Genomic DNA, 22,590 nt, shown 5'->3' on the forward strand with positions numbered 1-22,590 from the left:
TAACAAGTTTTGCAACATCACCATGAACTTTCCTATCACCCCAATAGGATTCCTCAGACCCAGTTATAGTTCATTCCCATTCCCACCCCCAGCCTGTGGCCATCATGTATCTTCGTTCTGCCTCAGTAGTTTTGCATTTTCTGGTCATTTCATACAAATGGAATCACAACAATATATGTCCTTGACCAAACTGTCTTCATTGTGACTCCTCCCTATTCAACTTTCCCTATTTCCTTTCCCTGATTTATATCCTTTTCTCTCTTTTTTTTCTTTTTTAGCAATATTCTCACTCTCTTTTTTTTCTTTTTTAGCAATATTCTCACATAATACTACATATTTTATTTATTCATCTCACTTATTATCCTCTACAATGAGAATGTAAGCTGCCTGGGGCAGACATTGTTTGATTTCTGTTCACTTGTGTACATCTCTCCATCCCTATGCTTAAAACACAGAGAAGACACATAATATAATATAATTAATATAATATAGTATAATATAATATAATAGTGGTATATTATGTAAATTATATTGAATTAGATTAGTGAGGTGAACGTATTTTCGTGTGAGTTAGGTTTTTGTGGCTGGTGCTGTGGCTCCCGTCTGAGGCAGAGCTGGGACCAGGGCGGTGCTGGGTGGCCACTCCGGGGAGCCATCGGCCTGAGTCCGTCCCGGCCTCCAAAGGCGAGCCTTTGTTTCATTTTACCCCATCCGGTTGCAGTTACATCAGTGACTACTGTTTTCTTGATTGGCACCAGATGCCAGGCGTTGGGATTTAAACCGTCCTTAATAGCCTCTGAAAAGCTCTCTGTGTGTTGCTTTCCATCATCCTGCACCTCAGGCAGATATGGCCAAGCCAGAACCTCAAGGAATTCCCGAAGAAGCCAGAGCCACCCCCTCCCCAGCCCCACCGCCCCGCTTCTCAAAGTTACAGCCGGACCCTGTGCGTGGCGTTAGTGTCAGTGGAGAGCTGTTTGAAAGAAAAGGTCCTTTTAGCCACGAGTCTCGAAAGTAAACACACAGGCCCCTGCAACGAATGTGGAAACAGACCTGCTTTCTGTGTCGCCGGCTGAGAGGCAGCCTTGTGAAACCTTCCTGGAAGGGGGAAGAAAAGCTTTCTGTCGGGAACTCCTTTCCCTGTACGCGGCTGCCTCTGTGTAGCCTGGGGTTTACTGCTGCCTCTAGAATATTCCATAAATGTGTCCGGCTTTGGAAGTTGGTCAACCTCATGGGAATGCATATCTGAGCAGAGTGGTTCCACCCCCGCAAACAAGAATGTCGGCCAAGGCTGTTCCCCTTTCTAGAGGTATATTATGACATTCTGCATCTTAGTCCAGTGTAGGGGGTCAAGGCACCTTTTCCCTCTTTTTCTTTTTAGATGTAAGAATTTTTCAATGTTGGATGAGGGTTTTGTGTGAGAGGAACTTTTTGTCTTCTCTATAGGCTGTTCTTAGGATTGTGAGACATGCGTGGAGCAGGGGAAGGGTCTGAGATTTATTTACCCTGTGAGCACTGGGCTAGATGCTGACATGCAGCAGAGAACAAGGCTGACAGTCCTGGAGTTTCAGATCTAGAGAGGAAGGCGGACAGAGGTTAAACGGATAACGGGTGCAGACGGTTCCAGTTGTGAAGGATGGGATGGAGGAAAGTGCGGGACGCTCTGGGACTGTGTCTCTGGGACTTTTCCTAGCCTGGGGGAGAGGGGAGGGGATGTCTAGGAAGGCTTGCCAGTGGAAGAGGCAAAATCACCTGGGCTCCAGAAGGATGAGAAGGGATTGGCCAGGCCAGCGGGGAAAAGCATTCCAGGCGGAGGGAACAGCATGCCGGAAGATTTGAGGCAGGAATTAACTGGGTGCCTCAGGTTACCAGAGAGACCCCTGGGGCCAGCCAGGTCTGGTGAGTGACACCTGCTCGAAATTATGACCAGAAGTGGCAGGGAGGAGGCGTCAAGCAGCCCAATAGAAATAACATGGGCCACGTATGTAATTTTGAATTTTCTAGCAGCCACATTGAAAAAAGTAAAAACAAAACAGGTGAGATTAATTTTAGTAATTGATTTATTTAGCCTAGTAGATCCAAAATGCTTTCATTTTAATATATAATCAATTTACAGACAATAATTAATGAGATACTTTACATACATACTTTTTTGTTTTTGTTCTTGTATCAGGTCTTTGAAGACTTGGTGTGTCACTTACACTCATAGTACATCTCAGTTCGGACTGGCCACATGCTTGGTGCTCAGTGGCCACGTGTGGCTTGTGGCCCCCAAAGTGGACCGTGCAGGTCTAGAGGTTGTTACACAAGGAAGGCTTGGAAAACTTTTCTTCCAAACTGGGTTGCTGTTAATGTAGGACTGTTGTACATTTCTAGAAACTTCTTCCCAGCCCGTCCCACAGAGGTGTCGTGCCATCTCCTCGAGGACCCGCGCTGTGTCTAATTAGCCGCATAGCACTGGCTTCTAAATGGATAGCTGTTGCAGGCATGAAATGGTGGCCTTGCACAGAGCCCACAATATGTGATAGGAAAATGAGACTGTTGCCTCCACATGAGCTGTTTCCTTCCCGTTGCCAAAAAATAAAAAAATTCAACCTCCCAAATCTGAAACATTTCATCTGATCTTGGCCTCTGCCTCGCACCAGGTATTTGCGAGTGGCTCCCGCCTGATTGCCCCTTCCAGTCTCCCAGGTTCTCCCCGGGAGACACTGCGGCTGCTGGAATTGTATTAAGATCAAACCTCATTTATCTCATTTGAATGTTTTACTTTCCCCTTTTCTTTGGTCTTCCAGGATTCTAGGAGTATTTTTCTTAGAGTAAGAGACTTATTCTTGAGGAGAGTGGTATGTCAGGAGCGAAACCGATCCTGGCCCAAAGTGAGAATGCCACAATTACATGAGCAGGACAGTCAGTGCCACGGTTAGTTAGGCACAGAGTAGGGATTTTCCTTAGTGTCAGGCCCGGCCTGGGTGGGGGATCTGCTTATTACGTACAGGGTAGCAAGGCACACATTTCTCTGAATATGATGTCTGTGTCTTCTCTCCCTCTCAATTAGTGCTTATTTGCACATGTATTAATGAATTCATTCTCTCGGAGGGGGCATATTAAAGAAAAGGCTGAATTCACCTTGAATGTGCCCCTTCTTCCATCCTAAAACTTTCCTCAATGGATAGTTGCTTCTGTATGTATTTTAAAAGATTCGTGGAACATATTAAGGGAAAAATTAAAGGGCCCAACTCTTGGGTCTAGAATGAAGCCGATTTTGCACACGTAGTTTATATGTACGTATTTGTGCTAGTGTTTTCAGGTACGAGGACTCCCTACAAAGTTGTCCACAGTGAGTTATGTCATGGAAAGGGATTTGGCATGGGTGTGTGTTTATGGGAAAGGTGTTGTATTTTACCTTTCTGTATTGTTTTAATTTGTTGCAATAAGCATGTCGTTATTTTAAAAAAATTAAGTTAATATTTATTGTGATGATAACATATAGCATAAATAGGACACACTTTAAAAATGTTTTATTATGGAAAATTTCAAACATAAATAAAAGTAGAGAGAATAGTGTAATGAACTATCCTGTACCGTTACCTACTTTTAACAGTGATTGGCACATCTTTAGTCCCCACTTTTTTGGGGCATATTTGAAAGTCCATCTTAGACATCATGTCATTTCACTTGTAAACCCTAATGCATACATGTCTAACTGATACGGAAATTAAGAAAAAAATACACCCACTATGCAGATAATGGAAATTAAAAAGTAAAACCTTTATTTATTTCATAATCTTACTCTTTAAACACAATGTATTATTTTTCCCTGGTTCATTTATTTCTGTGCCATTTTGCCTGTTTTTACAGGCAGGGTTTTAATAATAGGGTGCATTCTGTAACTTCCTGTTTTCTTTTTTTTAACTTAACATTGTAGTATGAATAATTTTCCATGTTCTCGTATACTCATCATATCATTAGTCCAAATCTTAATGTGGCACATTCCACTCATCTGAAATTATAACTTTTAAAAGCCAAATTTTTAAAAGGGCATTTTTTAAAAAAGCAGAATCTTAACTATAAAAATTCTCTTTTAGCTAAGTTCCTACATTTTGCTATTCAGAGACCATTTAAAAGGTTTGTTCATTGAAAGCCTGCCTCTGTCGGGTTTATAAACATGGCTTTGATCCTGTACAGCAGGGAGAGGTGGCTCGAACAAGGGTGCATAGATTGTTACAGTGGCCCATCTAGGAGCAGCTACTAATGCAGTGGTTCTCAACCTTCCTAATGCCGCGACCCTTTAATACAGTTTCTCATGTTGTGGTGACCCCCAATTTCATTGTTACAAATTGAACATAATTAAAGCATAGTGATTAATCACAAAAACAATATGCAATTATATATGTGTTTTCCGATGGTCTTAGGCGACCCCTGTGAAAGGGTCGTTCAACCCCAAAGGGGTCGCGACCCACAGGTTGAGAACCGCTGTATTAATGGGTGATGAGGACTTTCTCTCCCCTTGGGGAAGAGGACTTCTATTGACAAGGCAGCAGCAATTGATGTGAACTGACAGTTTATTCTAAAGATTTAACTTTCTCAGATCTGTATTTATTTCCGCTAAATTACTTAAAAATTTTTGAAAAATATGCTACAGCTTGACAAACTGAGATTTACCAAGACAGATGAGGGCTTTTGTATCCTGTGTTAAAGGGACCCTCGTTCGTTCAAGAGAGACTCTTTGTCTGTGGTACACCTTATTGGGCGGATGACTGTGATGAATAGCCCGTTCTGAAGTGTGCAGCCATGGGCATTTTTTTGTGTAAATAGAAACGTGTGGAACTGTACGGGCCCTTGGCCATAGATCACTGGAACTCTGAGTCAAGAGAAATAAGGACAGTTATGATTGACCAACGGGGATGTGTGTGCCTAATCTCTCCTCCCTTTCCTGTGGTAGGAAGGAGCCGCATCTCTCCCTCCTGTGAGGCAGGGCAGACTCTCCATCCATGCTGAAGAGCCCACGCTTTCCTGCCGTCTCAGGAATCCTTTCCTTTCATCCTGCTGCCTCTTTGCCTGTTCTTCCCTGTCTTCTTTGCAAGGTCATCTTCATCTGTTTGACAAATAACTGAGAGTTTCCCACCATTCCATCCTCTTCTGTGATTGCATTCCCATCTGTAGCTCCTCCTTATGCATAACCACCATGTGCAGGTGACCCACAGATTTGAAACTCCGGCCTATACCTTTCCTCTGAGCTGTAGACCCACATATCTTGCCCACATACATGTCTTGCTGGCTCCTCGTGGGTGTCAGAAGCACCTAGAAATCAACGTGTCCAAAGGTGAACTCATCACCTCTTCCCCAGAGTTGGTCCTCTCCCATTGTTCCATATTTCAACATAGAGACCCTCCATTTGTCCAGTTAAGTAAGGTAAGAACCCAGGATTTGTCTTTGATATTTCCACCCCTCTTGCCCACCCCCTTTGCTAATCTATTTTCAGGTTCTCTTGGTTTTTACTTTTGCAAGTCTGCGCTCTCCTTTCATCCCTGCTTATACTCCCCTGTTCCTTTCCAGTGGCCTCCTCTCTGCTCTACCTGTGTCTACCCTTACTTTGGTCTGTTCTGCAAACACAAATTAGATCTTGTCACACCTTGATTAAAAACCTTCAAGTATCATGCTGCTGCTCTTCGGGTATAGATAAAAACTCTCCGACATGGCAGGCCCACAAAGCGTTACACTGTCTGGCCACCATGTAGATCTCCTCTCCCATTTGGATCATATTCCTCTTGAGCCCCACTCTTCACTGTTCAGTGACCCGAAAGCATCCAGCTCATTGTGCCACAGTGCCTTTGCACATGGTATTTCCTCTGCCTGGAATGGTCTTCCTCCTCTCTACCTCCCCTCCCCAACCTGCTAGCCGTCTGCCTGAAGTCTCAGGTCCCAGTTGAGTAGTCAGTTTCAGGAAACGTTCCCTGATGCCATGAACAGGTCAGTTAGCCAGCTGCCCATGGGACCATAGATCTCTTACATGCAGTCTGTTCCATAGTTGTAAGTTTACATTTCCTCGCAAGATGATTTACTTACTTCTCTTTCTCCCACTGACTTGTGAGGTTCCCGAAAGCAGAGATTATGTGTATATCCATTCTTCTTTATAACCCAGCATCAGCACAGTGTCAGGCAGATAGTAGGTGCCCAGAAAATGTTTCTTAAATAAATGAACAAGGAAGAAAGAGAAAAAGAGAAGTTTACAAAACTGGCTTTGTAAAATGAAGCTATCTGCTCTAGAGGAGTTAATACACCCCCCAGTAGACCAAAGTAATTTGGAGATGATTAAGGGTGAACCCCCAGCAACAGCACACAGAAGAGGCCAAGGTAGACTCTTCCTTGCCCTCTGTGTTCAGAGGACCCTGCCAGGGTGGGGGACCCTGCGAGTGATGGGGGCACAAGGGAGTGGGGTGAAGCAGAGTCAACATTGGTCCCCAACAAGCATTCCAGTGTTTACGACCTGATGCTAGCTTGGTAGAAAAGACTTTCTCTTGTTAGGATCTGGGTAAGGTTGGAAGCCAAAGAGACATCGTAACAGTAAATCCTGGAAGCCTTTGGCTTCCTTTACTGCAAAGGGAACGTGAAAGAACGTTCTCTTTAAACCTGGAGTAGACTTGAGCCTGTGTGTGTCTGAGTTATGGGGAACCAGGGAATGGAAAAGGGACTGTTTACTCTCTGCCCTTTTGGAATTTCCTCCCTTCGGTTCCTCTGTGCGCCAGTGTTTCACAGCTCTGTGCAGCGCGAACACTGACCTGTTAATGAATGCCCTGCTTATTTTCACTTTCTTTTGATGGGCCTATGGGATTGAGGGTAGAGGGAGGCAGGAAGAAGGAGGTTTGTTTGTTCCACTGAGCGGCTCTGTTAAGGCCAGATCAATCACATCTTCATCAGGCTTCCGAGACTCTTGACCCAAGAGTACAGGGTCTCCCTTAAAAGTATCCTACTTTTGTGTCTTGTTTTATTTTTATTTTTTGCAAATTTCCAGGTAAATCTTTGCATTTGTATTTTGAGTTAAGAAGAAAAAATGATTTTTTTTAAAAAAAGGTATAAGTGTGTACAGTGCACGTACCTTTTGGTGATGTGGGGCAGGGAGGGACAGCGATGACAAAAGATTCTCAAGCGGGAGGTTCTTCCATTCACTGCGGTGAAACTGTCCAGGCGGGAGCTCTGGGTTTCGTAACTGAATTGCACTGTTACCGTGGCACCGTTTGGCAGCTATGGTTTACGTAGTTTCTTCTTTTGTTGGAACAAGGCAGGCAGCTTCCATGTCCCATTTATCTATACTAGTTAGTTCCATATGCAAAAAACCGCCCCCAAAAAACCATGAAAAAGTTCAAGTCAAGAAAGGGAAAATGTAACTCCTAAAAAAATATTACTCATTCTTGTTGTACGTAACAGCTCTTCCCAATAGGAAATTATTAACCTGAAGCCACTTGCAAATCTGAGGCTTTGAAGTTAGGAAAAATCAGAGTTATTCCCTAAGCATCTTGACTGATATATTTTTTGCTCTTTTGTATTTCAAAACTGTATAAGTTTTGTTAAATTCTTGTAAGTTTTTAAGTTAGTTTATAGTCTCTGTGCCTAGGGTGTGCTGGTTTGAAAGAAAACTATCACAGAGAATGTCAAGCATAAAAAGAAAAAGTGGAAAGAATAGTCCATGGACCCCTACGTGCCTGCCACCCAGCTCCACAGCCCTGAGAGGGATGGGCGTTCCTCTCTCACCTAACTGGGTTATTTTTATGCGAATCCCAGACACGTTTCACCTACAGATATTTTAGTGCGTATCTCTAAAATGTAAGGGCTCTTAGAAACCATAGCTGTAATGCCAGTTTCATAGCTAAAAAACTTTGATGGGAATTATTTTAGTATCATCAAATACTCAGTTTTCACATTTCCCCAGTTGTCTTATAGTCCCCCCCTCCCCTGCCCCCCACCATTGGTCTATTTGAATCAGAATCCAAATAAGATCGAACTGTCTCCTAAGGCTCTTTTAGCTGATGAGTTCTCCTTTTTTTTTTTTTTTTTACCCCTTGAAATTTGTTGTTGGAGAAACTGGATGGTTTGTCCTGTAGTTTCCCACATTGGGGGTTTTGCTGAATTGTGGGTTAGCACGTTCCTCTGTCCCTCTGTGTTTTCTATAAATTCATAGGTAGATTTAGAGGCTTGATCTGATGTAGAGTTCTCTCCCCCACCCCCCTCCGCCCCCCTTTTTGATGAGGTGATGTGTGATTCCATCAGGAAGCACCTAGTGTCTGTTTGTCTGTCTCGGTATGGCAGCTTTTGAAGCGATTTCCTGGCATGGTCCTTGAGATTTTCCAAATTCGTTTCCCTGGGATTCTAATATCCAAGCCCTACCGCTGTCTGTTGACCTCCATAAAGCAGCATCACAAGGTATTGGTTACCAGTGGGTACTTAGAACAGAACAGAAGGGCACAGTCCCATAACTGAAGAAGTGTGCTTGCTGATTGCTGAAGTTAGCATGAGCTCAGGACTTTGGCTTTCTCGGTGGAACTGAAGTCTCTTGCCAGCGGAATATTTTCATTATATATGTTCCATTTGGTTGTAATTGAATCTGACTTCCTCTATCCATGCTCTTAAGTTGGCTCTTTTTTTCAGTCCCTGCCTGTGATTTGCCCAAAGCTTTGATTCCAAGAGACTGTGGGGCCTGGCTGATGTGCTCCGTGGGGGCCATCAGCCCCCCTAACGTGTGTTAGGAAGGAAGCCAAAGTAGAGTCTCCCTTAGGCACCCTGTTCCCAGAAGACACTGCCATCACCTTGGCCCAAGCCACCATCTGCTCCCACTTGGAATATTGTAATGACCTCCTGCCTGGTCTCGTCTGCTTCAGCCCTTGCTGCTCCTGCAGCCAGAGTGATTGTTATAATGGGACTCATGTCCCTTCCTTGCTCAGAACCCTCCAATGGGCTCTGATCTCACACAGAGTCAACGTCACAGACCTCGCGAGGGCTCCAAGGCCTTCCTTGTGGGCTCTATTTACCCATTGTCCTCATCTGCTGCTCTCTTCCCTTGTCTCCTCTAGCCACCCCGACCTCCCTGCCATTCCTCACACCTGCTAGAGATATGCTCTCACCTGGGGCCTCTGTGCTCCCTTCTCTTTCTGCCTAGAATATTCTCCTTCCAGATACCTGCATGGTTTCCCCAACCTCATCCTTCTCTAAGTCTTTGCTCAGTTGTCACCTTCCCAGCGAGACTTCCTCACCACCCCGAACCCTCCTCCCACCTCGGGCACTCTCCATCCCTTGCCTCGTTTCATTTTTTCCTACTACATTTGTAACCTCCTAACAGATTATGCAATTTACTCAAAAAACACACACACAACAAAACACCACCAAAAACCATTGCTCATTGCCTGTTCCTCCTAACTAGAAACAAACAGCCCAGAGCACAGATTCTTTGTTTGTTCCTGTTGAATCTCTGTGACTAGAATAGCAGGTGCTCTATACACACATGTGAACTGCGGGGCCACAGATAGAGCAGGGCCTGCCGAGGCTGAGAGTAGCTGGTGAGCTTCCTAGACCTGATTCTAGTGATGGAAATCGACCTGTTACGCTGATTTATTTCATCGGTTTCTTGATTTTTGAGCAGTGCCTCAAAAGGCGGTAGTGGGAAGACATGCTTGAAGAGAAAGGCCCTTTGTGGAGCTGTCCGCGTGGCTGTAGTGAAACCTGAGGGCCCTGAGGCGCAGTGGCTAACGCTGCTATTTATAGTTAAGATTCCAGTATATGTTTTCCAGCCACACTTGCTCCTTTCAGCCTCCCCTGTACGCTCCAGTCTGTCACTCAATTAGCTAATGGCTCCTTTAGTCCCATTATGCATTGTAGGGTTCCCCTGGCTCAGCTACTTTTAAAGAAAGAGAATAATGGGGTGTTCTGTTCTCAGAGGTTTAATTTTTTAATAGCCTTGCCAATTAAGTGAAAACCTTTTCCCAACTTTTTATTATGAAATTTTCAAACATGCAAAAGAATGGAAAGAGTAACACAATGAGCACCCAGATGCCCTCCACTGAGACCCAGCCCTTTTTAACAGTTTGCCCCATTTGTTTAACCAATACGTGCGAGCCCGTGGGAATGTGCATTTTTCCCCCTGAACCATTTGAAGGTAACTTGCAGATATCATGGCACTTTAGTCTTAAAAACTTCAGCCTGTTCTCCTATAAAACCATTTAAGACTAAGTGCAGATATCATTCTAATCTTCTTGTGAGTCTCACAGGAATAAGGTTATATGGTGCCATTCTTAAACCTAAGGAAATTAACGGTAATTTCAGACATTATTTAATATCCAGTCTCGTGCAGATTTCCCCCAGAATATTTTTTTTCAAGCCAAGGGTTAGTCAGAATTCACGCATTGCATTTGGGTTATGTTTCTTTCAGTCTAGAAGAATCTCTTTGCCACACCCCATTTCTAAAAAAAAAAAGAAAGAAACATGTTTAACAACACTGACTTTTTGAAGACTCCTGGACAGTTACTGTATAGATGTCCCATATTCTGGATGTCTGATGGCTTCCTCATGGCATCACTGAATTTGCACAGGGTAGGTCTCAGTTTTTTCTCCCCACGCCTAGACTTTTGAAGGAACTTGTTTTCACATTACACGTGTTATTTTATGGAAATATTTGAGTAAGCCCCTCAGTGAAACTGACTGAAAATAGCAATGGACTCAAACAGAGATTGTTACAGGAAGAGAGGTTAAGGGAAGGGAGAGAACTTGAAAACCTGCAGGGTAACTGATTTCTACTTTATTATACTAGATCCTTGAATTGATCCAGACTTTGTTTTTGCTAAGTTCTTAAAGAACTGTGTCTATTCCTTAGAGAAATCTGGGGCAGGCTTTTTCACTGGGGGAGGTTGTTTCTAGGAAGTGCTCCTGGAGATACTTATTTATACACTAGAGGCCCGATGCACGAAATTCGTGCAAGGGGCTCGGCCCTCGCAGCAGCAGCAGCAGCAGCAGCGGCGGCTTGCCTCAGCCCTCGCAGCCCTGGCTTCATCCAGAAGGTCGTCCGGAAGGTTGTGTGGCTGTCCAGTCTAATGAGCATATTACGCTTTTATTATTATAGATACCCTGCCTTGTTCTAGAAAAGCAGTGAGGTAGCTTATAATAATACAGTAGCAACTAAGAGATAAAATTAAGTGGTGGGTGGTGGGTGGTGGGTGGGGAGGGAGGTTGGAGTACGTGGCATTTTTCTGGTCTGGCTTTGTGAGATGTGGGGGAGGCACAGGAGGACTGCACAGCCTTTGGAAATCCTCACACACGCTGCTGTCTCCCGGTGATTACTGAACGGCCCTGACCTGGAGGTTACAGTTCCTGAGTCGGAACTGGACGGTGTGGCCAAGCTTGGTGGTGGGGGTCGGGTGTGTGTGTCGTAGTTTCCAGCCCACCTAGGGTTTGGGGCGCCTGCCTCGTGCCAGTCTGTTCTGTTTTCCTGCTGTGGTTTCCCAGCTCGTCTTGTTTGCCCACAGGGCTGACCACCTAGTGTTCTGGGGACTGTGGATGTGAGCTGCCTTCCCACCTCGGTGACAGAGCCAGGTGTCGAGTGGTCTCCCCTTCCCGGATTAACCCCGCGTCATGTGACTGTGGGGCTGACCTGCTTGTATTGAACTTCTATTGTTAAAAATGTTTTCCTTATTTCAAAGTGAAACATTTTCAGAGTTGAAAATAAAAAACAACCACACCTTTTAATGCAAATAAGAAAAGAATAAGCCCCTGAAATGGTTCATCTAGAGATGACTCCTGGGATATTCCCTCAGGGTCTTCTGACCTGTGTCTTTTCTTTTTGCCACTGTTCTCTATATGGGTAGAGGGATACTGCTTGAAGGAACTACTTTCTTCCTCTGTACGCCTTCAGTATCTCTAGTTTTTCCTTATGGTCCTGCAAGTATAAGCAAACAAGTAATGTAGAAATTCTGTAGTTAACCTAATATCCTAACATGTTTAGAAAAGGAAGAGTACAGCCTTCCCCACCAGCCTCATAGAACAGTGACAATTAGACATGTTCCTTCCCGTTCTGTTTCCCATGCCACAGACAGATTTGAAGCTGCGGCAAAATGTTGCCAGGGGAGCCAGAGTAGGCGAAGTGGGAGCTTACAACTTCCAGAATCTTAACTCCGGGTGCATTTGCTTTCTCCCATCCGCGTTGCCTTTTGTGTCCAACAGTGGAGAACACACAGCTGACCCTGAACCTGCAGACGGAGAACAAAGGCGGTGTTGTCTCGGGCGGTGAGCTGACAATTTTCCTGGACGGGCCGACTGTTGATCTGGGAAGCGTGCCTAATGGCAGTGCCGTGACAGACGGTGAGTGCTGCCCTGCTCCCCAGGGGTGGGGCGGGGGGGTAGGGAGGTGCCCAGAGTTTGGTTCTCTACCAGGTCCCTGGTTTGGGTACGGCTCAGCCAGCCCTGGCCCATAGCTAGCCCTGATTCCTTTCAGCGTCCATAAGCATGATCAAAATCGTGACATGATTTTACAAGGACAGCTTTCCGACAAAGGACCAAAATAAGTGTCGTCTTTTAAGTGTGGTGTTTGGTTTGAGAGCAGAGAAAAACCTCCTTTCATCCCACAGGGGCTTTGGACAATAGAAGGTCTTTATTACATGTTACTTGGGCCCGTTTTTCCTCACCCCCATGCAGTTAACCTTCCTGGCGAGCTTTGAGGGTGTCTTTTATGAGATGCTATTGCTGGGAAAGGGGACTCTGTGTCTTAGAGATTCACACTAGCAAAATACTGACAGGGGCAGGGAATTTGAAGAGTGTTTCCCGCTCTGCCCTGAATGTGGGCCGTTTGTTTGTTTTTAATCCAATCTGAAATTAGTCACCTTGGATCTAGCAGGAAATTATTTCATGAAGTCAGAAATAATGGGTTGGATTTCTCCATAATTTTTCTTGTCAAATGTGATGTAACTAAGGGACTTTCCAGGCCCCAAACAGGCTTTCTATAGCTTCAAGGGGGTGGAATTGGAATTCTAATTCAAGGGCACCTGGGGAACGGTTGGGCCTTGACTTGAGAATCCTCCCTGAGCTGGACCGAATGGTGCTTGTGTACTTTTGGTGCATGGAGGAAAACAGCACACGTATAGGTAATTGAGCACCTAGTACAGGGGTGGGCAAACTTTTTGACTCAAGGGCCACAATGGGTTCTTAAACTGGACCGGAGGGCCGGAACAAAAGCATGGATGGAGTGTTTGTGTGAACTAATATAAATTCAGAGTAAACATCATTACATAAAAGGGTACGGTCTTATTTTTTTTAGTTTTATTCATTTCAAATGGGCCGGATCCGGCCTGCGGGCCGTAGTTTGCCCACGGCTGACCTAGTATGTGCTAGATCTTGGACCAGGTGCTAGCTAGATGGCAGGGGCAAAATTCACTTGGTGTCTACTCCCAGGAGCTTATAATTTACTCGGTGGGGGCAGGGGATGCTAAACATCAAACAAGTAAATGCACAAATAACTGTGTAACTATAATTGTGACAAAAGCTATGAAGGAAAGATAGTGGGCAGTATGAAATCTCCTACTTTAGGGGATCTCATCTAAATTGGGGGCAGGGGCACGGAAAGTTCCTCTGGGGAAGCTGAGACCTCTGGAGTATGAGGAGTTCTGACAGGCCAAGGTGGGGGTGTGGATAAAGGGGTGGCTGAGTCAGAGGTGGAAGGGTCCCATGTGCAGAGGCTCAGAAGTGGGAGTGAGCTTGGCCTGTGTGGGAACAGAGGTGGCCAGGGTGGGTGGATTGTGGGGAGCAAGGAGAGTGGTGAGAGGTGAAGCTACAGAGGCAGGTCAGCTCAGATCACACAGCCTTGAAGGCCTGGGGTTCAAATCCTTTTGAACCCCATCCTAAGGAAAGGTTTTTAGCAGAATAGTATCATGATTTGATTTTTAATTGAATTTGATTTGGCTTTTGAAAAGCTCTCTGGTTGCCAGGCCGGCGTGGCTCAGTGATTGAGCGTTGACCTATGAACCAGGAGGTCACAGTTCAAGTCCCGGTCAGGGGACATGCCCAGATTGCGGGCTCAATCCCCAGTGTGGGGCGTACAGGAGGCTGCCGATCAATGATTCTCTCTCAACCTTGATGTTTTTCTATCTGTCGCTTCCTCTCCCTTCCTCTCTAAAATCAATAAAAATATATTTTAAAAAAAAAAGAAGGAAAAAAAAAAAGAGAAAAGTCCTCTGGTTGTGACATGGAGAAATGCCCCAATTCCTTGCCCCCACTTTGCATGGTCAGCATCTGTTCTCTGTCTCATGTGGATGGCCGAAGTTCATGTGCTGTGTAAGGCAACATGCTGGTAAGTGCCTTAGACATTCTTGAAGGTCTTGGAGAAGAGCTGTTTCCCAGGTTTGAGCCCCTCTGTTTCGTGGCCCTGATCAGATCTCACCCACTGCCCCTGTTCCTTCTCGTGCTGGCGGCTGCAGCTCGCTCGCCTCTCTGAGTCCCACGTGGTGGGTAACTGTCACACACAGGGGAGCTCTGTGCTGTAGCCACATCTCAAGCACGGGTTGAGCTTCTCAACGTTTCTGTCTTTTCTTGGGATGGATCCCCTTTCTAGGATCACAGCCACCTTCGAGAGAATCCAGCGGGACCGCTGTCACTGCCGAGAGCCGGCACCAGTCCCCCAGCACCAACTGCTTTGGAGGGAGATCCCGGTAAGACCCCTGTGGATGAGAAGGAGCCCGGAGGATGGGTAGGGCCATTGAAAACACGCTGCCAAGTGGCAAGGAACGATTTATGTTAGAAACTGGTGGACATTTCCAGAGAGCTTATAACTGACCTCATGTGTTAAGGAGGCCCAGAGGGGAGGACAAAACTGAGGGTTCTCGGAAGGGTCAGGGGTCGCTTGTCGAAGACTGGAACTGGCTAATGGTTATTTGGATAAGAGGAACTGGCGAACAGAACTTGACTGCTTTTTATACATCGGGTGCAGCGGCCACGGTTACCCTTCCAAGATACACACAGAAATGCTTAGAGCAACGCTGCTTTGTAATGTGACGTTTTCTGTTTCTCTTCTGGGGGGTTGGTTAAGACCTCCCGTCCTTCGAGTCTGAGTTATATTTTACTTGTTACACATATCACGGATGACTTAAATTTTATTTACCTACATTCCCATCTTACACCTGGGTTAATGCAAACTCATTTTCACGGTAACTCAGTTCCCAGGCAGAAGAATAGTTTTAAGTGTATTAGGGCGATGGAGAGGGGCTGTTTATTACAATGTACAAAATCCCCAGACATTTTAAGGAGAAGAACCACAGTAAATCCTTGTTAATCGGTGGAGAGTAGGCAAATAACTGGCAAAATCTTCCCAAACAAGTCCCAGGGTGTGGGGGAAAATGCTCGGAGAAACCTTATGATTTCAGCCAATACCCACAGCGGCTGGAAAGATTCCTCTGAGGACAGCCATCAGCCTCTCTGGACTTGGTTGTTTTGAGCCTGGCAAGTGTCAGAAGCAAGAGAGGGTTGGGTGTTTGGGGCTTTTGTCTATAGCGTCATTAGAAGCCAGGGTATGTTTCCCTGTTTGCTTTTCTCCACGCATCTGCAGTGGCATCCCCCACGCTCTAAAGACCAGTTGCCTCTTTCTGTGACTCACTAGGTGACTTACAGGTTGGATAAATAGTCAAGTCTCATAGCATTAGGACCAACAGTATAACTGGCAAACCTGTGTCCACCAAGGAGTGATGGGCACCCAGAACTAGAGAAAACAGAGGAGTCGGTGCCGAGTATTGGCCGAGAGAACACCTCAGCATTTTAGCCTCAGAGTGATGGCTTCTTCTTTTTTTTTTTTTTTTTAATTGATTTTTTTACAGAGAGGAAGGGAGAGAGATAGAGAAACATCGATGAGAGAGAAACATCGATCAACTGCCTCCCGCACATCTCCCACTGGGGATGTGCCCGCAACCAAGGTACATGCCCCTGCCGGAATCGAACCTGGGACCTTTCAGTCCGCAGGCCGACGCTCTATCCACTGAGCCAAACCGGCTTCGGCCAGAGTGATGGCTTCTTAGCTTTGGCACCGGTCACCACCACTCTGGCCTTGCAGCTGACTTGGACATTTTGTGTCAAACAACTGATACACTTATTTGGAGCGGGAAGGCAGAGTCCAGCTCCTAACAAGTTTGGACTTAAGTTCTGGCCCTATGTATTGTTCTCTGAAGTTCTCCAGTTGTGAGACCCTGAAATTCATATGCTGTATCCCGCTAGCCCTTCTTTGTTGTTGTTTGTGTGGAGGATTGTTGACTGTTAAAACTGCAGGCAGACTTCAACAGACAGCCAGATGCGTTTTTGCAATGACATGTGGTAGACAGTCAATGCTAGTTCATTATTGGTGGGCAGAGCGCCTTCCAGCTATTATAAACCGCATGGGAGTCCTCCTCCGTCTGCCTCGCCACTGCAGCCTCAGCCATCTATTCTGTGTTCACATGGAACCTGCTCCCATGCAGCAGCAAGCACTTTGAAAGAATCACCCGAAGGCAGTATCTTCTGTGTCTCTAGGAACCCCTTTCCTCATGGCTGCTGGTCAGTGTGCACACACAGGGGGTAGGTAGCAGGGTAGTTGACTGGATGAGAGTCCTCCCAGTACAACTTGCTGTGGGGTATTGGAGAGGTCACTAAACCTCTTGGTGCATCAGTTTTTTCAGGTGTAAAAGAGGGATATTACCTGTCTCATGGGGTTATTGCAGGAATGAACTGAGATGAGGTGTGTCAGTCTGAGGACCTTGTGCACTGGGAGTGTTCAGTGACAGCGGTGGGGGTTTCTTTGCTCTGGAGACTGTCTATTGCACCCCTCTCCCCCTCCCCCCAACCCAGGAAGTGAGGCATTGCTGATGCATTCACATCAGTTAAGAGGGTGATGAATCAAACCTTCAGGGTTCAAGGGCAATCCTCTGCTGTCTTTGGTTTGCCAGGGCAGAGAGAATGATGGGCTTCTGTCTGCTGCCTCCCAGACTAAATATTTAGCTTTCACTGTCTGAAGGGTAGGTTTTTCTTGGACTTGGGTGCCATTCACCATGATCAAAGGTGCTCTGATGTGCCGTGAAGGTGAAGATTGCAATGTCAAAGCAATGTTTTCCTCTCCTCTTCCCCCCCTGCCTTATTAAGCCATGGAACTGGAACCGAGTGAGGGCTTTACCTTAGGGGTTCATCTACCCAAGTTCATCTAGCACCTTTGCTTGCCGACCAAGGCCTCGAAGCTCCATCTCTCAGTGAGATCTTGCCCAGTCTTTAAGAATAATCGAATGAGCCCTAGCCAGTTTTACTCAGTGGTTAGAGCGTTGGCCCATGGACTAAAGGGTCCCGGGGGGTTTGATTCCTGTCAAAGGCAGGTACTTCAGTTGCAGGCTCCATCCCCGGCCCTAGTTGGGGCACGTGCAGGAGGCAACCAATCCATGTGTCCTCACATTAATGTTTCTCTCACTCTCTGTCTCTCCCCCTCCCTTCCACTCAATGGAAAAAATATCCTCGGGTGAGGATTAGCAACAACAACAAAAAGAATAATCGAGTGAAACAGCGCCAGTTATTGTATCATCTGGTCTGCCACATGGAAGCCAGCGTGGTTTAACCACCAAGAATTCACAAAGCATGAATTTATTTGCAGGCAGACCGCATTAGTACATAGTCAGTGGGTCTGTCTGATTAAAGAAAGAGTTAACAGCATGGGCTGCTGTATAGTCCAATAATGAAGTACTGTCCCGAGGTAAAGATGGGTGCAAGATCGTTGCATTAACGTGGTCGAATCTCAGAAACATAACATTGAGCAAGAGAAGCGGGTCATAGAAAACAAATATACAGTATGATGTAAATTTATATAAAATTAGAAAATATAAAGTTGAATCATATGTTTTGTAATGAATACCTTCATAGGTAATAAAACTATAAAAAATTGAAGGGAATAATGAGCCTTGAATTCAGGAGAATGGTCATCATTGGGGAGGTGGGGATGGGTATAATGAGGAAGAAACACACAGAAACTTAGAGGAGCTGGGAATGTTAATGCTCAGCCTGGGCGGTGGGTCCCTGAGTGTTCATCTTGCTGTTCTTTAAACGGAATGTGTATTTAATGTATTCTTTTGTTTACATGGTATATTTCACAGCAGAAAAGTTAAAAAGTGTCACATACCCACCTCAGAGAGCTGAACTACGATGGAGAAATTGTTTGCTATTGAGGCAGACAGATTTCAGAACCTAGGCTTTCTGCAGGCTCAGTAATGACCACTTGTTTCTGTTTTGCCCCGTTTCTGTGTGTAGCAGTGTAGCTGATGATTCTGAGTTGGTGCTCCACATTGGCCTTGCATTCCTGTCACCTAAAAATCTCAGGCCTGAGACTTTCGTTTGGGAGGTGGGGGAATGGGTTCCAGAGGAAAGCTGGTCACTGCCAGATCATGTGTCAGAACAGCACTAATCTTGGTGGGCTGGGAGGGCTGCTCTAACACCGTTTGGTTGATTGGAGTGGGGCGCTGACGTGACATGCTGAGGATTCTGTCTGTTGGTGTGCCATCCTGCCCTGTGTCCTCAGCCCGTGTTCCTATCCCAGCAGCGGAAAGTGCTATCACGGAGCCCCCTGGGAGAGTGTGTGCTAGTTGGCACGGGGAGTACCCACCACACCCTTTAATAATTCCCCACTACTTATTTTATTTTGCTGGAATGAGGGCTGGCTTTGGGAACCATGCCTAAGTCAATTCAGGTTTTGAAGCTCGAATAATGTGTGCCTGGTATGGTGCACACATTGCACAGGGCTTGCCTGGAGCGCTTTCCACCGTCTTCGTGATGCACACGTTGTATGTGAGACAGGCACGTAAAACTGTGAGCGCTGGAGAAGCTCAGAGAGGAGAAACGAGAGGAAAAAACTGGGGAGAGAAAGGGGTGGGAGTTTGCAGAGAGGTGGTTGTCCATGGTCCGTTGTTAGGGACTTGTGGAGGCAGCTAACGCATGAACTAGAGAAGCTGGGAGTAGGGCAGTGATGGCGAGCAAACCTTTTGAGCTCGGCGTGCCAGCATTTTGAAAAACCCTAACTTAACTCTGGTGCCGTGTCACATATAGAAATTTTTTGATATTTGCAACCATAGTAAAACAAAGACTTATGTTTTTGATATTTATTTTATATATTTAAACGCCATTTAACAAAGAAAAATCAACCAAAAAAATGAGTTCGCGTGTCACCTCTGACACGTGTGTCATAGGTTCGCCATCACTGGAGTAGGGTGTACGTGGAGGCAAAAAGAACCCAGCAGAGGGGATCTGTACTGGTGCTGCCAGCTGGGTTTGGAGTTACTTTTAGGTTAGAAGTGATTGTGAAATTCCAGTCTGAAGAGTGGAAAGCCAGGATGTCAGAGTCCCGCTGTCGTTTGCTGAGTCTTCGCCACCTGTCATTTTCCCTTCTCCCCAGTTATTGTGTGAAATCAGGAAGTGAAGGTGAAATCAACTAACGGATGGAAGCCATAGGCCTGTCTCCTAGTGATGCTGCTCCTCTAAGCTCAGCCTTAAGATTTCTCCCAGCTTGAATAACTAGCTCTTCAGTCTAGAATCCCTGTCGATTTTCCAAAGTCATACAGAGAAATGGTACCAAAAAGTGGAAGAATGCATTGAATTTGCTTTTAGGTTCACTCAGTTTTTCATGAATAGGTCTGAAAACTACGGAAGTGAGAAGAAATCAGTGGCGAGGGGAAGACAGGGGAGAGTGGGGCAGGAGTTTGTAGAGAGTTTGTTGTCCATTGTCCATGGTCCGTGCAGGGCCTTAGGGTCTAGTTGAGCTTCTTGGTGAAGAAGCTGTAGGTAGGGACTTTATGACTAATTTTCTTGTATGCATTTCAGTTATTTTGCATAGGAGTATATGTGAATGTGCATGAATGTGTGTGCATGTGTGATTAGTGAAGGACTGGAGGCCTTAAATTTGTCTATGTCCATCATCAGCTGTGAGTGTTGGCCAGTGTTGATCAGAATCTGTGTTTTAACATGCTCGTCCCAACCCAAACCAGTGATTTTGTTACATGTAAAAGTTTAAAACTTCTTATGAGTTTTCATGCACGCTTCTTCCCCCTTTTCCTTTTTGTCTTGCTTTGATGAAAACACATCACATTTATTGACTCCCTTTCCTTGGCATTAGTGACTTCTGAAGATTTAAAAGAGGTGTAATCTCAGAGACTTATAGAACCCCAAGGTCTCTGGTGAGCTCTAAATAGCTCCTCAGCTGTGTCTGCAGACAGCCTAGCCCAGAAAGGAAAGAAAAATAAACTCAGCCAGGCGTGATTCTGCTGGGAACACTGCTGGGAGTCCTGGGAGGCCCAAGGGGTATTGGGAAGCAAAGCTAACCGTGAGGGAGGGAAGGGAACCGAGCCTCCGGGCACTGGGCCATTCTCTCAGTGATTGTTGGTCACCAATGACTCCTTCAGTTAAGATGACTCAAGGCTACTTGATTTGGAAGTGCAGTTATTTGGAGATGTCAGCATGAAGCTCAATCAAACACCTTTTACAGTTTCCATTGGGCCTTCCACTCAGCAGCTTTTACTTAAAGTGGCTATTATAGCCTCTTAAGATTGCTGGGGAAGGGAAAGGAATAAGGAAAGGAAAAGTGCAAATCATTTGTTCATTCAGTGATAACTAAGACACAGTCCCTGCTCACAGGAGCTTACAGCACTCTCTTCCGAGCAGTTGGCTTATATGGAATAGGATTGAGACTGTGGATAAGAGCCCTGCTGCATTCTCAAAGCAGCTATTGAAAAGTAATCATGGAGATTAATTATACATTCCTTTATATGCTAATTAACTAAGTTTTTACTAATTGAAATACACATTATACATTACTAGAGGCCCGATGCACAAAATTCATGCAAGGGACTCAGCCCCGCCACCACGGCAACTGCCTCTGCCTCTGCTGCCACCGCCACGGCTTTGTCCAGAAGGATGTCTGGTCTAATTAGCATATTATGCCTTTATTATTATAGATTATACATTTGTTTGTTCAGATCTGTTTATTTCATAGGTATTTATTGGTCATTTCTTCTCTATGAACCAAGAGAGGTGTGGTGTGCACCAGAAAGCTGGTGAGGACCTTTTTATGAACTCCGAGGAAGTAAGGCAGAAATCTGCAGTTAAGGCAATATTCATTCCACAAACATGAATGCCAGGCTCTGTGCCAGGTTGTGGTGAGAAAAAGATAAAAGTGGTCCCTGACATCAAGGACTGTGGCATCTAGGATGAGACAGATACATAGAGGGCAATATCCTCTAGCAGGAGGCAGCTGATCTATGTTTTGCTCTCACACATTGACGTTTCTCTCTCTCTCTCCCTCTGCCTTCCTTTCTCTCTCTCTCTAAAAATCAACAAAAAAACTCTCTCTCTCAAAAAAAGAGTACCAAGACATGTTTGGGGGCATTGGAAGTGCTCTATGTCTTTATTGTAGTGATGGTAACATGATTGTGTACATTTGTTAAAACTCATTAAACTGCACCCTTCAAAAGGGTGATTTTATTATATGTAAATTGTACCTGAATTTTACCAATTATTTTTGAAAATCTGTTTGGACATTAGCATAGTTATCCCACCTCTCTTTTGTTTTGTATTTTCTTGGCATATTTTCCCCCCCATCCATTTAGTTTTAACCTTTTTGGTACTTATATTTTAGATGGTGTTGCTTACAAAGGCATTTAACTGGATAAAAATATATCCTATATAATAAAAGGGTAATATGCAAATTGACCCTAACAGCAGAACGACCAGGAACAACTGGTTGCTATGACGCACACTGACCACCAGGGGGCAGACGCTCAATGCAGGAGCTGCCCTCCAGTGGTCATTGTGCTCCCACAGGGTGAGCTCCTCTCAGCCACAAGCTGGGCTGACGGCTGCAAGCGCAGCAGTGGTGGTGGGAGCCTCTCCCGCCTCCTCAGCAGCACTAAGGATGTCTGACTGCGGCTTAGGCCCACTCCCAACAGTGAGCAGGCCTAAGCGGTCAGTCGGACATCCCCCAAGGGCTCCCGGGCTGCCAGAGAGATGTCTGACTACCAGCTTAGGCCCAATCCCCCTGGGGAGCAGGCCTAAGCCGGCAAGTGGACATCCTCTGAGGGGTCCTGGACTGCAAGAGGGCACAGGCCGGGCTGAGGGACTCCCCCGCCCCCCCCAGAGTGCACGAATTTTTGTGCACTGGGCCTCTAGTGTATATATATATTGATTTCAGAGAGGAAGGGAGAGGGAGAGAGAGATAGAAACATCAATGAGAGACAGTCATTGATTGGCTGCCTCCTGCACGCCCCACACTGGGATTGAGCCTGCAACCCAGGCATGTGCCCTGGCCGGGAATCCAACCGTAACCTCCTGGTTCATAGGTTGATGCTCAACCACTGAGCCATGCCGGCAGGGCTTAACTGGATTTTTAAGAAACCAATATGATAACTTCTATCTTTACACTGTCACTGTTAGCCCATTTATGTTTCTTGTGATTTTTGCTTTTTTTGGTGGCTGTTTTGTTAATCCTCACCCGAGGATATTTTTCCATTGTTTCTTGTGATTTTTTACATCTTTGGAGTTGTTTTCATGCTCTTGCCTTTTCATTCCTGTCTTGTGTTCTTTGTT

General features: G+C 45.6%; 1 protein-coding gene across 2 annotated transcripts in view; it reads left to right on the forward strand.

Annotated features, from left to right (window-relative positions):
- Positions 1–22,590, forward strand: part of WWP2 (WW domain containing E3 ubiquitin protein ligase 2) — a 103,047-nt gene that overhangs the window by 19,432 nt on the left and 61,025 nt on the right. For both annotated transcript variants that reach the window (XM_006091167.3, XM_023756003.1), the window contains 2 exons: positions 12,199–12,336; positions 14,579–14,675. In XM_006091167.3, coding sequence (XP_006091229.3) covers positions 12,199–12,336; positions 14,579–14,675 — 235 coding nt within the window. The remainder of the gene's footprint in view (positions 1–12,198; positions 12,337–14,578; positions 14,676–22,590) is intronic.

Source organism: Myotis lucifugus, unplaced genomic scaffold, assembly GCF_000147115.1.
Source record: "Myotis lucifugus unplaced genomic scaffold, Myoluc2.0 scaffold_88, whole genome shotgun sequence".
In the NCBI taxonomy this organism is placed as follows: Eukaryota; Metazoa; Chordata; class Mammalia; order Chiroptera; family Vespertilionidae; genus Myotis; species Myotis lucifugus.